Consider the following 13,819-nt stretch of genomic DNA (forward strand, 5'->3'; position numbering starts at 1 on the left):
TTCCTGTTTTGGGTAACCTAATTTTATGCAATAAGTGTCACATTACAGAACATATTTTATGATTCAACACTTTCTAGAAAGTGGTACATACATATTCATTCAGTTTCATATCAATCTATTCATTATATTAATAACAGCAAAACAAATCACCCTAAACCCAGAGGACGACAATTTTTGCAATCAAAACTGGGATCTTCGTGAAGACTCACATCAACACTGAAAAGGAGGATTCCCAGACGTAGTCCACATAAAGATATCAGCCTTAACTGGGGCTCCGATTCTTTTCTTTCCTTCATGCCTCAATTCCGCTCGAGAAAAACATGCTCTTGCCTTTCACAGCTGTGAACTCTGGAATCATGACAACGGTTTTGTCCTGCTGCTCTCCCTTATGAATTAAGGTCTGTGGCCACTGATTTCAAAGGGCTGATACAGTATAATCAGTGCTTGAGTTGATGTGTATGATTTTGGTAATGGTGTATAATCTACACAAGCATCTGTGTCTGGCCACATCATTATAGCTCTCCACCAACACATGCAACTCCTGCCAAGCGCAGTGGTATTTTAACTCATTACCAGTGCCAAACAAGGGAGCTTCATTTCAGCTATGATGCAATTAAGTTTAAAAAAATCATTGCCACATAACCTCATTGCAGTGAACGCTGCAGGCCTGGTCTCAAACATATATTATCCTGTACAAATCAAATGACTAGGAATTCTCCACTAATGTGGCATTAGAGAGAATGGAGCAGTTTCCTGTAACTCAGAATTTTGCGTCTAATCTGGATCCGCAGTCTTAAAATGACAGATACATTTCTGAGGTTAAACCACTGGTGGCAATAACTTAAGTTGGGTAAAATATATGTATTCCATTTATTTTAGAAAAGAATTGATTGCACATCTTGCATTAAATATATATTTTAGATGCCATAAAAACAAACAATCCACATTGATAGAACGCCTTAGGGGTTTCCAAGTCGCTTTTTTCTGTACGATGTGCTGAAATTGTAGGATGTGCCCTGTACCAGGAAGAGTGAATGTTCTTTAACAGTGGTGCAAATGTAGGGAATTTCACCTTGGGAAGAGTCACATGTGCAACAGGGTTTATAAGCACATAATGAGCAAATGACTCCACTGGCCCTCCGCCGGGAACTCAGAAGTTTTCACATTTCTTTCATCAAGGTGCTGGTTCTTTGACACAGCGGGTGTGATGATCATGAAAGTTGTTGACCCGGGGACGTGGAAATCCAGTGTCCTGCATTACAGTGATGCAATGACTCAGATGAAGGACACCGAAGCCTGTCAATCACTGAGGCGGCAGCAGGGTTTCAGAGGAAGCCTGGAGCAGGTCTCCAGGCATACAAGGAGCCTGTTACAGTAGCATCACTCCCTTGGGAACTCAAGTTCAATAGACCAGTCTTTTGGGTAGGGGGTTTGACATTTGATTGGGCTATGTGCCAAATCTGGAGACCAGCTGCGTAACATACACAGGGCAGAGTTATATGCCACTTTCATTTACAAGTCATGGTGTACACGGAAACCGCCTGCAAACCAACAATGTCTGCTTTTGCCCATTCTGGGATGCTCATATGCAGGGTGGGATCAAAAATGGCTGACACACCAAACTGGGAGCATAAAGGCGGAGCAAGTAACACGTATAAATGACCTGCTTTTCAAACATGGAAAAAAATCATCTCTTTTAACTGCAACTATATCAATATTATGTGAAATATGACACTGAAAATACTGTGAAGAGCTGTTTGAAGAATTACTCATTTTCTGTTGAATTCTCTTGTTGATTTCTTTGTGTTATGCTATAAAGCAATGCAGTGTCAGGTATCTTTCACACCACCTACTCTAGATGTGATGCCAGAATCCCGCCTGACGTGTGTATTATCTGCAGCATAAACGTTCCTTTTTGTCTAGGAGGAGAAGACAAACCTTTGGTAAAACAAACCTGATAAAACTTGTTCTCCGGGTTTAGCCAAGACCTCTAGGTTATACTGTACGATCAGTTATTTGAACAAAATGTCAGTGGAGTACCCATATATACTGTCTAAATGTTGTATGTTTAATGCATGCTCTTATTGAACTAACATACTTTTTGGTAGAAGCCTTAAGACGGGGGCATGCAGCTAAATACAGAAAAGAGATCAGGGAGTCCGGTCAAACACAGTAAGTCGGCTTGTCTCTCCTCAGAGGAACAGGCCCATTCTAGAGGCTTGGGGGCTCATCTGAGCCCCCTTCCGTGATAATTTACGGCGTCCCCAGTGTTCTTGAAGGGTGTAAAATGTCCTAAGGAGTGGTTTAGAGTTTTCTTACCTCTCCTCGGGCTCTCGTGGTTGAAAAGAATGCCATTGACGGCAAAGAGGTTGTACGCCTCCCTAAAGTTCACCACGATCCAGTAGGCGTAAAGCTTGGCTGCTCCTGGTTGGGGGAGAGAGAACAAAATGAGATTTACACCATGGCAGGATAGCGACACCCCTGTGCAGAAGAGTAACGCCATCAGACTCTACCGGCTGATTATATTTCACAGGTAAAGAGACGTGTAGTTGATGGTGGGAGGCTGGCTGAAGGGATAAAAGCTTTTTTTTTTCCTGTGCGGGAGATACCAACAAAGAAATGAGGCTTCTCCACCGTTGTTTTCTTTAGGCCACTAAAGCAGACAAGTCGGACACTCGTTTCAATATAAATCTGTTGTTGGGGAGGTAAAGGCGGTGTTTTGAATACGTCACATGGGTGACCTTTAATTAAAAAGCTATGACATGTCATAATAGAGAAGTGCGGGAGAGCGTTCTGTAACATCGACCGGCTGTTAAAGGAAACCCAATCATCTCGCCTGAGCCAGAGCTCTTCATTTCTTCGCGTGACACATTTCATACTCAGCCTGGGAGAGACGAGAGCTCTTAGAGGACTTTTCATTTAGGCAACAAAGAATTTGAAACCTTATCACTTTCCATTCAATCTCTAAAAAGCATCAGTCATCATCCTAAAATGGGATTAGGTGCTCTGCATTTGATATCAGAGGGGTAAATGTACTTCTCTCATCTTTTTGCTTCATTTTTAAAGACAGGGGTGCAATTTCAATGTCAAGTAAAAAAAAAAAAAGAAAACATTTAGCTCACCCGGGCAGACAAAACCAAAGTGTTAATATAAATAAAAAAAATGTGACCTGCAACACAGTATTTGATTGGGAAGATTCACGATATGTACCTTTATTTATTTTTTCTTTGAGACGATGTCCATACAACAAAGAAAAAAAAAACAAATCTGCCTTACAAATAATGATCGAATACGAAAGCTTACTTAGAGATATAAATGGATAAAACTGTCTGCATTTCTCAATAACATCTATTTAGGCCATATAATCACTGAACTCTAATTATTTCCACATTTGGAAGCTATTAATTATTGATCAAGAAATGCATCGCAGCAGGTCAGCAACATTTGCACCATTAGTCCAAGAAGTAGTGCTAAAACACATTTAAAAAAAAGAATAAGGGGCAGTTGAGAAATACCTAGCGATGCACTTAATTGTAGCCCTAAAAGGAAGACAAGAATGTCTTTACAAAACGTGAAAAACAGTGGTCTTCCAAGAGTAACCTGACCGCCCTGTAAACGTGAGAGAGTTCAGCCCAAGACACCCACGCTGCTTCAATCCACTCTAGACGCTTTTTAAATAAAGCCATGAGAAAAGCAGGCTAGGCACATGAGATGGACTTACTGAGAGCACGTGTCTTCCTCTTCTTAAACGTACTTTGTGTATATGCAGCAGTAAAAGAAAGAAGAGTTTTAAAACTAATAATAATAATGTAATAATGTTTCTTTATTGGCCCTGTACAATTTCTTGCATTAGGAATTTGTCTTTTCGCATACCCCAGCTTTTTCTCCATGGAGACACAGACACACAGACAGGGAGAGAAGCTGGGGGTCAGAGCGCAGCGTCTGCCATTGTACGGCGCCCCTGGAGCAGTTGGGGTTAAGGGCCTTGCTCAGGGGCCCAACGGAGTAGGATTCCTCTGCCGGCCGCGGGATTTGAACCGGCAACCTTCCAGTCACAGGCGCAGATCCTTAGCCACAGAGCCACCACTCCGCTAGATTATGATGCTGGCAACGAAGGCAAACAAATAGTGCCTAGTGTCCCGTAAAGGGGTGAAGGTGTGTGTCACTGTGGTTACGTGTGCACTGAAGTTATAAAATCTCCACATGTGACTTAATTTAAAATCTCACCCTTCGTTAAATTGGTGGAGTGGTTTCTTACTTTTTTACCTCATCTGTTACAGAGGCTGATGAAGTGTGAGTTCCTCGGGGATGAAGAGCACTACAGAACTACAAGGAACTCTTCTTATTACACAAAATATTGTCCACTACACAAAAGAAGTGCCATTAGCATGGATTGGAAAATGAAAACTGGCACGTTCTTCAGCCATGTCGACAGGCTAACGGCGCAGGAATCGTTCACAAAGATGAGCCGTCCAGGTCCCAGCAGACAGGGAGGGACGGCACGCCCCTGAAGCCCACACAGCGGAGCAACGCACACCAGCACGGCGGCCCTCACCGTACGGAGAGCGGGGGTAGAACGGGGTGGTCTCCTTCTGAGGGACCTCCTGCACTTTGCCGTACAGCTCACTGGTGGACGCCTGGTAGAAGCGCACCGCGCTGGTCAGGCCACACGTCTTGATGGCGTCCAGGAGCCGCAGGGTGCCGATGCCATCCACGTCCGCAGTGTATTCGGCCAAATCGAAGGAGATCTGAGGGAAAGAAAGGGAGACGCACACTGCAGCGCAGGTCGGAATGCCAGGATGCAACACAACAGGCTGTTCTGATGAAGCTGAAAAGATGCTGCTCAAATACTAACCCCATGCTCCTCCACAGATTGACTTACTTTCCTGTAGCATCAATGCCCAGTAGTCTAAACGTCATAAAACCTGAAATGGACCACAAACTGCTATGCAATAGGAGTCTTATTTGCTTCCCTGATTTCCCACCAGTGGCAGCCTTGACGAGGCAGTCAGATTGGAAAACCCAGTTTCGGCTGTGCAAATAGACCGTAAGACGATGTAAATTCCATCCGTGGAAATTTGTAGCCACCCTACAAAACAGGGTAGCCAATCACAAAACAGTTATTGTGAAACTATTGAAGTAAACCTATTGGAGAAACACAGTCAAATGATCAATACAAGGACGTAACTGGAAAACCGCAGCATAATGATTTCTTAAGTAGGAATGCATCAAACCCCTATGAAAAAGGAGATTAGGCATAAAAGCCACCAAAGCAAATTTAATTTTTGGAATCCTATTACTGCTGATAATGGGACTTTGCATAAAATCTTACGTCAGGTATAAAAATAAAATGGACCAACTTTATAATCTTCTGGTATCCCCATGATAACACAGACTTCTGAATATAAGGGCTTTTCTTTTGATCTGCACTTGGTTCTGGGAAATGTAAAGGTGAAAGCAGGGAGACTAAAAGGATTTGTGGTTACTCCTACAGCCTACAAGACCTAGATTTATAAGTGGTATAGGCCCTTGCCTTTCTGCAGGGGTCAGCTAATCAGCTATACGGTGAGGAGAACACATCACTACACACTGATATATTAAGAAAAAATATACACTATTCTGTTTCTTGTTATGATGAGTGAAAAGAAGAGACTTCATGGGACAGGCTTATAAATGTTGAAGATATACTGCTGCACAAACAGTTGAACCAATCCCAGACATCTTATCTAGGCTCACACAGACTGTGATTACCTCAAAGTTAAAAAAAACGTTTGACACTTTACAAACTGCTGCTAATAGGCAGTATGTATGTGTGAAATGTGTGGATTGATGCTCTGAATCAACCACTTCACCTCAATGTTTGGAACCGAGACTGGAGATTTACCGCCCCACGAACATGTAATTGGGCATCAGTGATGGACAGATGGAGCAGTCATGATGATGTATCAATGAAACTAACACTGCAACTGACTACAACAAGGACAGCTCTGAAATGTGTTCCCAGCAAAGGTTTCTGCTACAGGCCCTGTATCAGACAGTGGAAATTCAGATGACTGTTTTTTTTTTCTGAAGCGATATAAATCAGACAATGGAGAGAAATTAAAAAGTGCTTTAAAAACAAAAAAAACACATCAGTTCACAGCACTGGATATCCAATTTGGAGTGCAAGGCCAGTGGTCCAATATGAAGTGTTTTGCGGTAAGAAATTGAGTCGTGCAGCTGTCTCGGATTAACTACTGTCTTTATGTCTTTTTTGTTTATTATTGCTGCAATATTATAACATTACTTTAAAAATCACGAGTCACGAGTTCTAATCCAAATCTTTTTCCAAGTCTTGTCTGTACACCACCTATTGAACTTGAAATCCAATGCTGCACTAATATAGTATTGAACCTGCTTATCATTTTAAATCTGAAAATGTTCTCATTTCATTTTCATTAGCCAGATAATGAACATCATTCTCCCTGAGGTTTGTATGTGGTAAAAAAAGTAGCAGCTCCCAGTTGTAAAGTATAATTACATTTTTCTTCATACTCTGTAGTAAACATGACGTTATCCGGACTGAACTTTTTTTTCTAAGTGATAAAGTATGTGAGATCTAATGTGATGTGCAAGGCCAGTATGAACTCTGTAACAGCAGAGGAAATAACTGCTTGACAATATCTATGGAAAAGCAGAAAGAACTTGGAATAGACTGCAGGCATCAAAGGAAGCATGACAGGAAGTGCTTTTGTGAAATGTTCTCACTACACTACGGAAAATGTACTCTAAGTCTACTGCTGCACTATCAATCAGGCAGGCTGACATTGCACCTCAACCAGGCCATTACAAATCAAGTCCACAATGCCTATCCTGTGGTCGGACCCACACGCTGTTACTGCCTATATCACATAAAACCATGTTAATACCAAAGAAGAAGTGGCTTACAATTATGGAAATGGCCAGTTTCAGCTCAGTCAGCCCCACTCACTAAAAGCGGCCACACATTCCTTGTGGTGTACATAAATAATGAGAACAAAAACAACACAAAAAAAAAGACTATTCAAGGCACACTTGCTGTACCGCTGGTTACTTGTCGGAAAGCCTCTGAAACCAGACCGACACGAGACTGGAATGGACCAGGGTCAGGAGGACCATCATACGGTTTCTCGGGGGATTCCAAAAAACAAGGCCTCAGGCCCAGGGAGACTGTGTGAGATGTCTTGCACCAATGTTTCTGAGATCTCTTCTGGACCAAACTCGCAAACAAATGGTTACAAATCCCAGCAGGATGTTCTACAGGATAAGGCCAACACAGAGCGTCACATAGACTTACTACTACCTACGATTCATTCTCTCTCAGCACACCCCGCTTTGCTTTCCTCTGCGAGGGCAGGATTAGCTGCAATACTGGCGAAAGCCCTCTCCTCCTGTCAGCCTGCTCTTCGGCTCTCGGTCTGCGTTAATGGAATGCGCAGATAGACCAGATAATGGGGGCACAGGAGATGACTAGTGGGAGAGATAAAACTGTTCCCGGGAATCAGCTTGGCCATAAAACCTTGTCAGAAAAATGTAAACCCCTCATTCTTTCCCCCTTTTATTCGTTATCACCCTGACCATTCATTATTAATTTGATGGGGTGGAGGAGGCACCGGGGCTCTGCAGTGTGGGCCATTCGTCTTACAGAGAAATCTTTTCCAATCCTACTGTTTAGAGTCCTTCTGCTCCACAAGAGAGGCAAGAGAATGAGGGGGGGGGTTCTCAAAGAACTCACTTCAGCTCCTTGGAAGAGATCAAAGTTTCCTTTTTCTTAAACATTATGGCACCATAATGGTTTTGCGGAGCTGGAGTAGGCCTTGGAGCTTCGAATGCTGTAACGTGAATGATTAGTGACACTGTAATACTTTGAAAGTTTGCTTACAAAGGGAGATCCAGCTGGGCCAGAAGCTTTAAACTCACTTGAAAAAAAGGATAGGGGGTCTCAGAGCCACTGGAGAGCATTAGTGAGGAGATGTAAAGAGATAGCCAATTCATTTTTCCTTTTATACGCGTCCTGGGAAAAGAGGACTACAAATAAAGTGTGGGAGGGAAAGTCTACGTTTGTCTAATTTTTTTTGCCTTTGCAAAAGAAGCAGAGGGGAGAAAAATTGCTCTAACACAAATGTTCTTTCTTTTTTCTATCTTTCCAATCACAATTCCTACATATAACATTGATTTATGCTGCAAAACAAAAACCACCCATCAACCTATTTTTTTCCAAAATTCAAAATGGCCTTTAGGTAGACAAAAAAATAATCAGATAACCTATACAATGGCTCCTGTGTTTTGAAAGAGCCGTACAAATTTGGACATTCAAGAGTAGAAAAAGCATGTATTGTGTGATTAATATACAAACATGCCTGATTTGAGGTTGGTACAGTATGGGTTTTTCACAACAGAATTGTGTAGAATTGCTCAGGAATTGACCTTGTCAAATAAATATATATATTAATTAAGCCTGAGCAAAGAATGAGTCATGACTTGAGGCAAATGCTGCTGAAACCATAATTATAACACGCAAGCAGGCAGACCGAACTCTGCAGGAGTTTGTATTCTTTGTTTCTACAATTCCATAATCAGTGGTTCTCTTGGTTTTCCATTGTTAGCACTGTCAATAAACAAGGATAACTAGTCTCATTTAACAATTTTGCTTTTTTTTTCCACTTGAGTCTCAGCCACCATTTATAATCCTACGGGGCTGGCTGAGGTGGAGGAACTGACTCTTAGCAGTTAGGGTTAACTGGTCCGGACAAGAGGCTGAGCAGACTCACACTGGGCTTTCCAGCCTTTCAAGTTTCCAGCTTCCCGAAGGAAAAACAGGCCTCCTACAAGATTTACAACATGTACGGCTCAAGAGACCAATGAAATGGGAGGACAAACTGACAAAGTTAAGGACAAAAATATCTTCCTACAAAGGGACAAATTAGTAAAAAAACAACACGCTTTGTCAGAAAACTCATCCTGAATGAATTATTGATGGATTTCTATCAGGAGATAAAGCCCTGATTAGACTTCCAATGTTAAAATCACTGGTTAATAACCAAGTTTGTAGAATTTAAATGATCATTATTTTAATTTAAATAATTGAACCTGTGGATAGCATTTTATCCTTTCATGCTATCACTTTATAATCATTTCTCATTTTTATTTTCATGTTAATTGCTGCCACATTACATAAAGCTATTTAAACTGTGGCTGGATTTTTTTGTAAGAAATGTTTTTTGGGATTGATTGAATGTTTGCCATATTCATGAGTCTCAAAAAGACGTTACAAAACGTCCATCCCCTCACCCTTTCAAAAAGAGCACCTTTTCCAGAAAAAAATCCAGAGTCTAAATAAATCAGATAAGTGCACACTTTTTCCCTGCACTTTTTATTTTCTCCTCTGGAAAACTAATCCTCAGATTGTTTACAAATCGGAATTCAATAATATCATGAATTTAATCTCTTTTACTGAATAAGAAATCATTATTCCATTGGTGGTGCCGATGCAGAATTCACCTACATTTTCTAATACAACGAGCCAATGTTAGTAAGCAGACATCATGTCTGTAAAGATTAATTTTTGATTTGCCCAAAGCTGATCTGTAATTGCTTGGAAATAAAGCCTTATTCAGAATTTATTAACGTATTTTGCAGCATTAGTATTTGGAATTTATGTGACAAGTACGACTTTAATACATTCCAATTGTGTGATGAGTATACCTTAAACCTGAAAATACAATATCGGAAAAAACAATCAATATTCAGCAAATCACAGCTTCTGAAACAATGTATCAGCAACCTTACCTGGGGCCTGTTCAACCTTATTCATGGAAGAAATTGGACAATGATGGTCTACATACCCATCAATCCCACAGGCTATCATCGAAACTATTTATTCTTGCAAAGGCAAGATTCTCCTAGGTGATTTTAAAGCGGCCTGAAATGCCTCTTGGCAGGCGTTGGCGATATTGGTCGTGATGTCTTCCATAAACGCACTGAGCTCCCAGTAAAATGGATCACCCCCTTTATTACTTAGTTCCTATCATTCTAAGCCACTGTGCTTCACAAGCAGAAAATAAAATAAAATATATATCCATTGAGACAACAACAGATGATTAACCAAGTAGATGACATGGCACTGTTTTACACACAGCAAAACTCTAATAATAACACCCCCTTTTCTGGATCACTTTTAATTATTGGTAGACCGTAAAATGAACCACTTCTGCGTTTTAACACTGAAATCCATCTTTCTGCCCCACGCAAGATTCCACACTGTTCCTCACCACACACAGCAGAAAGCAGTACTGGGCCCTGATCACACAGGCTTAACAACAGCACGCAGTGCACTGCTGCTAAGCCTTTCCAAGTCCCTCGCAACACGAGAAATTTTTATGAATATTATTTTTTAGAAGGTAGAATACATAGTCACAGAGGGGATTAAATACAGCTGAGTGGCTGGATCTAGTAGGCCTTGACAAGCTAAATCAAACAAATTGCTCTAATACTTACATTCTTTGTAATTATGTAACTATTGTTATTTCACCAACAGCGCTGAAGTTTTAAAAGGCGGGATTCAAAGCCTGAGGCCCTTAGGTCAAGTTCTGGCAGATATTGTTCCTTGCTTTGTTGCCTGGGAAAAATGCCAAGTCTCATCAGCGCTGGGGTCTGCCGCCAAGTAAATATTAAAAAAAAGGGAAAATAAGTTACACGCACACGTGATTTTCTTTAAAAAAAAAGTTATATAGAGAGTAACATCTAGATGTATGGAGGATAGTTTTACAAATTCATAAAACAAAGATGGATGACACTCTCTCAGCCAAAGCTTGTAAGTTTATTTCCTTCATCTTCAAAAAAACAGGAGGCTAATGTGTCCTCCACTTTGAGGCTGTTACACTTATGTAGGAAAGGTCTCATTAAGAAAGGTTTAAGTGACCCTGCGCATCATTTTATCACAGCTCAACACATTTTACTTTTGAAAGCTTACAAAACGATTCATCACATAAACCAGCTTTGTTGTCACTACTTTGTCACTTTGAATAACAGCCAGAATAGAAAAAAAAACTCCCCTTGCCCCTAGTTCACAAATATCTTTCTTATCTTTCTAATATCAGGAAAAAAATAGAATTTACTATTATTGTTTATTTGCCTAACAGACACCCTTATCCAGGGTGACTGGCAGTGTAAATAAAGGTTCACTGTATCTGTCATTACAAAGGGAAACAACAGATATGATCACTTACAGTATCTGTAAGAGTAAAAACAAATAAAAAGCGAAAAAGATAATAAAATACTAGCACGGAAAGTGAAAAGTAAGCTTAGCACTAAAATAAAAGACCGAAAAGAAGCAGTAAAGACCAATTAGAAATGCAAGCACAAGCAGTATTACACAAAGCAGCAATGTAGACACCAAGATAGCATGAACGCCATGTTTTAATTGGATATGTGCAACAGGCAATTTGCACTGTGCAGCTGGAAATCACACGCGTGTAGCCCGGTGCAGTGCGGGGAAGGACTCAGGTGAGCGCCGAGAGGTCATGGGTTCAGCCCAGCAGTGGGGTTTAGAGCAGGCCAGAGACTGAGCGGGCCCAGGAGTCCGGTCCAGCCCGGCTCTGCCGAGCGAGGATGGAGAGCGAACGGGCCCAGGAGCCCATGGGTGGTCCAGCCCGGCTCTGCCGAGCAAGGATGGAGAGCGAACGGGCCCAGGAGCCCATGGGTGGTCCAGCCTGGCTCTGCCGAGCGAGGATGGAGAGTGAACGGGCCCAAGAGCCCATGGGTGGTCCAGCCCGGCTCTGCCGAGCGAGGATGGAGAGCGAACGGGCCCAGGAGCCCATGGGTGGTCCAGCCTGGCTCTGCCGAGCGAGGATGGAGAGTGAACGGGCCCAGGAGCCCATGGGTGGTCCAGCCCGGCTCTGCCGAGCGAGGATGGAGAGCGAACGGGCCCAGGAGCCCATGGGTGGTCCAGCCCGGCTCTGCCGAGCGAGGATGGAGAGCGAACGGGCCCAGGAGCCCATGGGTGGTCCAGCCCGGCTCTGCCAAGCGAGGATGGAGAGCGAACGGGCTCTGGGAGTGGAAGGAGGGAGGCAGGGTACGGACGTCTGGAGGAAGAGGAGAAACGGAGAGAGAGGGCGGGAGGGAGCGTAGGGGGAGAGAGAAGGTCCGGTTGAAGACAGGCGGTAGCAGAGCAGCCCAGACAGCAGCAGGTGAGAACAGGATGTGTGGGACACCAGGGAGCCTGTGGAGGGATGGGAGGAATGGCAAAATAAAAAATAAGCACTTAGCAAGGAAACCGCAACATCATTGTATCATGTATGGAAGCGTGTGATGAGCTGTTTTAACCAGGCCGGTCGGCTCTGAGTTAATGGGTCACCCGCTTTCAGCAGCACCAGTTACAAGCGAAGAAGTGGCACTTTGCCAGTGGACTTTTGGAAAGTTGTGTAAAAAACAAAAACAAAGGTTGTCTGTGCATCTGTTATCAACGGTCATTGTTATCAACTATCATCTAGCTGCTGTCCTTCCAGCTTTTTGATCTTGCTACCAAAAAGTGACGGATTCTGTCAAAACCCAGCTTGCTATCACATCCCACTTGCTGATCAGGATTCTAACAAAGAGCTCCAAATCGGACCTACAGTATTTGGACAGTCAAGAGACTTCAAGAGGGCAAGAGACAATGGGAAACCTGAAGGTAAAAGTCTGAACTCTGGTCTGAGCCTTCACCACAAGGGCTGATCTAGGCCCTTGCTGCTTTAGGAAGTGAGATCCCCATTGACGGCTCTTGAGTTCAACACAGGGTGATCTATTTACACAGCTGGCTGGAATGAATGGAGCAATCGGGGCAAGTTGCTCTGCCCGAGGACAAACCAGTGGTGTCTCTCGGAGGCATGTGTGCTCACACCTCTGCAGTTCAAGGAGTCCACCACCTTAACTACTTCCTGCGCTGGCTTAAACGGTGTGCAATATGACCTGTCATTTCATAATCTCACATGGGAGAGTCCTCAAAGAATGGAATGATTCATAATGATGGGGTTGTATGGTTGATCCTATTATTCTCTACTGTTGAAAAACATGGATTCAGCTTTCAATGTTGTAGTAAAGCACAGTGAAAGCAGGATGAGAATTACTCTCTCTTTGTAAGAGATAGGAGAGCACAGTACATCAAAAGCTGTGTTCAAGTGAAGACTGGAGTGAAATGGGCTATAGGGGTAGGGAAGGTTTGCAGCTGTCTTTGTCTGAGCAAATAGATAACTCCAGTTTCCAGTAATATATTTCCAGACTCTTTCATATGTACTAAAAATACACAAATATTTTAAAGAAAAATAAATAGCAGGTTTTAAAATAAGAAAAGGAATGGACCTTTTTGCCTCAGAATAGCCTCTTCTCCAAGCTTTCATGTATTAGGAAACTAAGAACAATTACATTGTTACATTGTTACATTTCCTCTTCCCTACTGCGAAAGCTGGTCTCTCTTTATAATGAGGTCAGAAACAGTAGTTTTATGTCTCCCGCTTGTTGACACTAGTCAAGAAAGTAAAATAAAATTACCTATTCTATGATACATCACATTTCTATTAAATAAACGTGATTAAAAAAGACAGAGAAGATACCATCTTCAAACTTCTTCTGAAGTAGTCTGAAGAAATTACTGCCTTAAATTGCTTATTTATAGGTTGTAATACAAAGAACAAAATCTACAAAAGTTCTGATATGCAAGGCAAAAGCAATATGTAGTCTATTTATGTATTGAACTGCTCCACGCTGTTATCAGCATTTGTTTCAAGCTGTTCTAGCATTTCATCATGCTTGCCAGCAGCAGTGA

At 42.2% G+C, this 13,819-nt stretch overlaps 1 protein-coding gene across 1 annotated transcript in view; it reads right to left on the minus strand.

Annotated features, from left to right (window-relative positions):
* Positions 1 to 13,819, minus strand: part of gmds (GDP-mannose 4,6-dehydratase) — a 302,854-nt gene that overhangs the window by 175,755 nt on the left and 113,280 nt on the right. The window contains exons 5-6 of the mRNA XM_015354685.2: positions 4,556 to 4,748; positions 2,320 to 2,424 (exon numbers count right to left, since the gene is read on the minus strand). Coding sequence (XP_015210171.1) covers positions 2,320 to 2,424; positions 4,556 to 4,748 — 298 coding nt within the window. The remainder of the gene's footprint in view (positions 1 to 2,319; positions 2,425 to 4,555; positions 4,749 to 13,819) is intronic.

The sequence above is a fragment of the Lepisosteus oculatus genome, chromosome 6 (assembly GCF_040954835.1).
Source record: "Lepisosteus oculatus isolate fLepOcu1 chromosome 6, fLepOcu1.hap2, whole genome shotgun sequence".
NCBI classification, from domain to species: domain Eukaryota; kingdom Metazoa; phylum Chordata; class Actinopteri; order Semionotiformes; family Lepisosteidae; genus Lepisosteus; species Lepisosteus oculatus.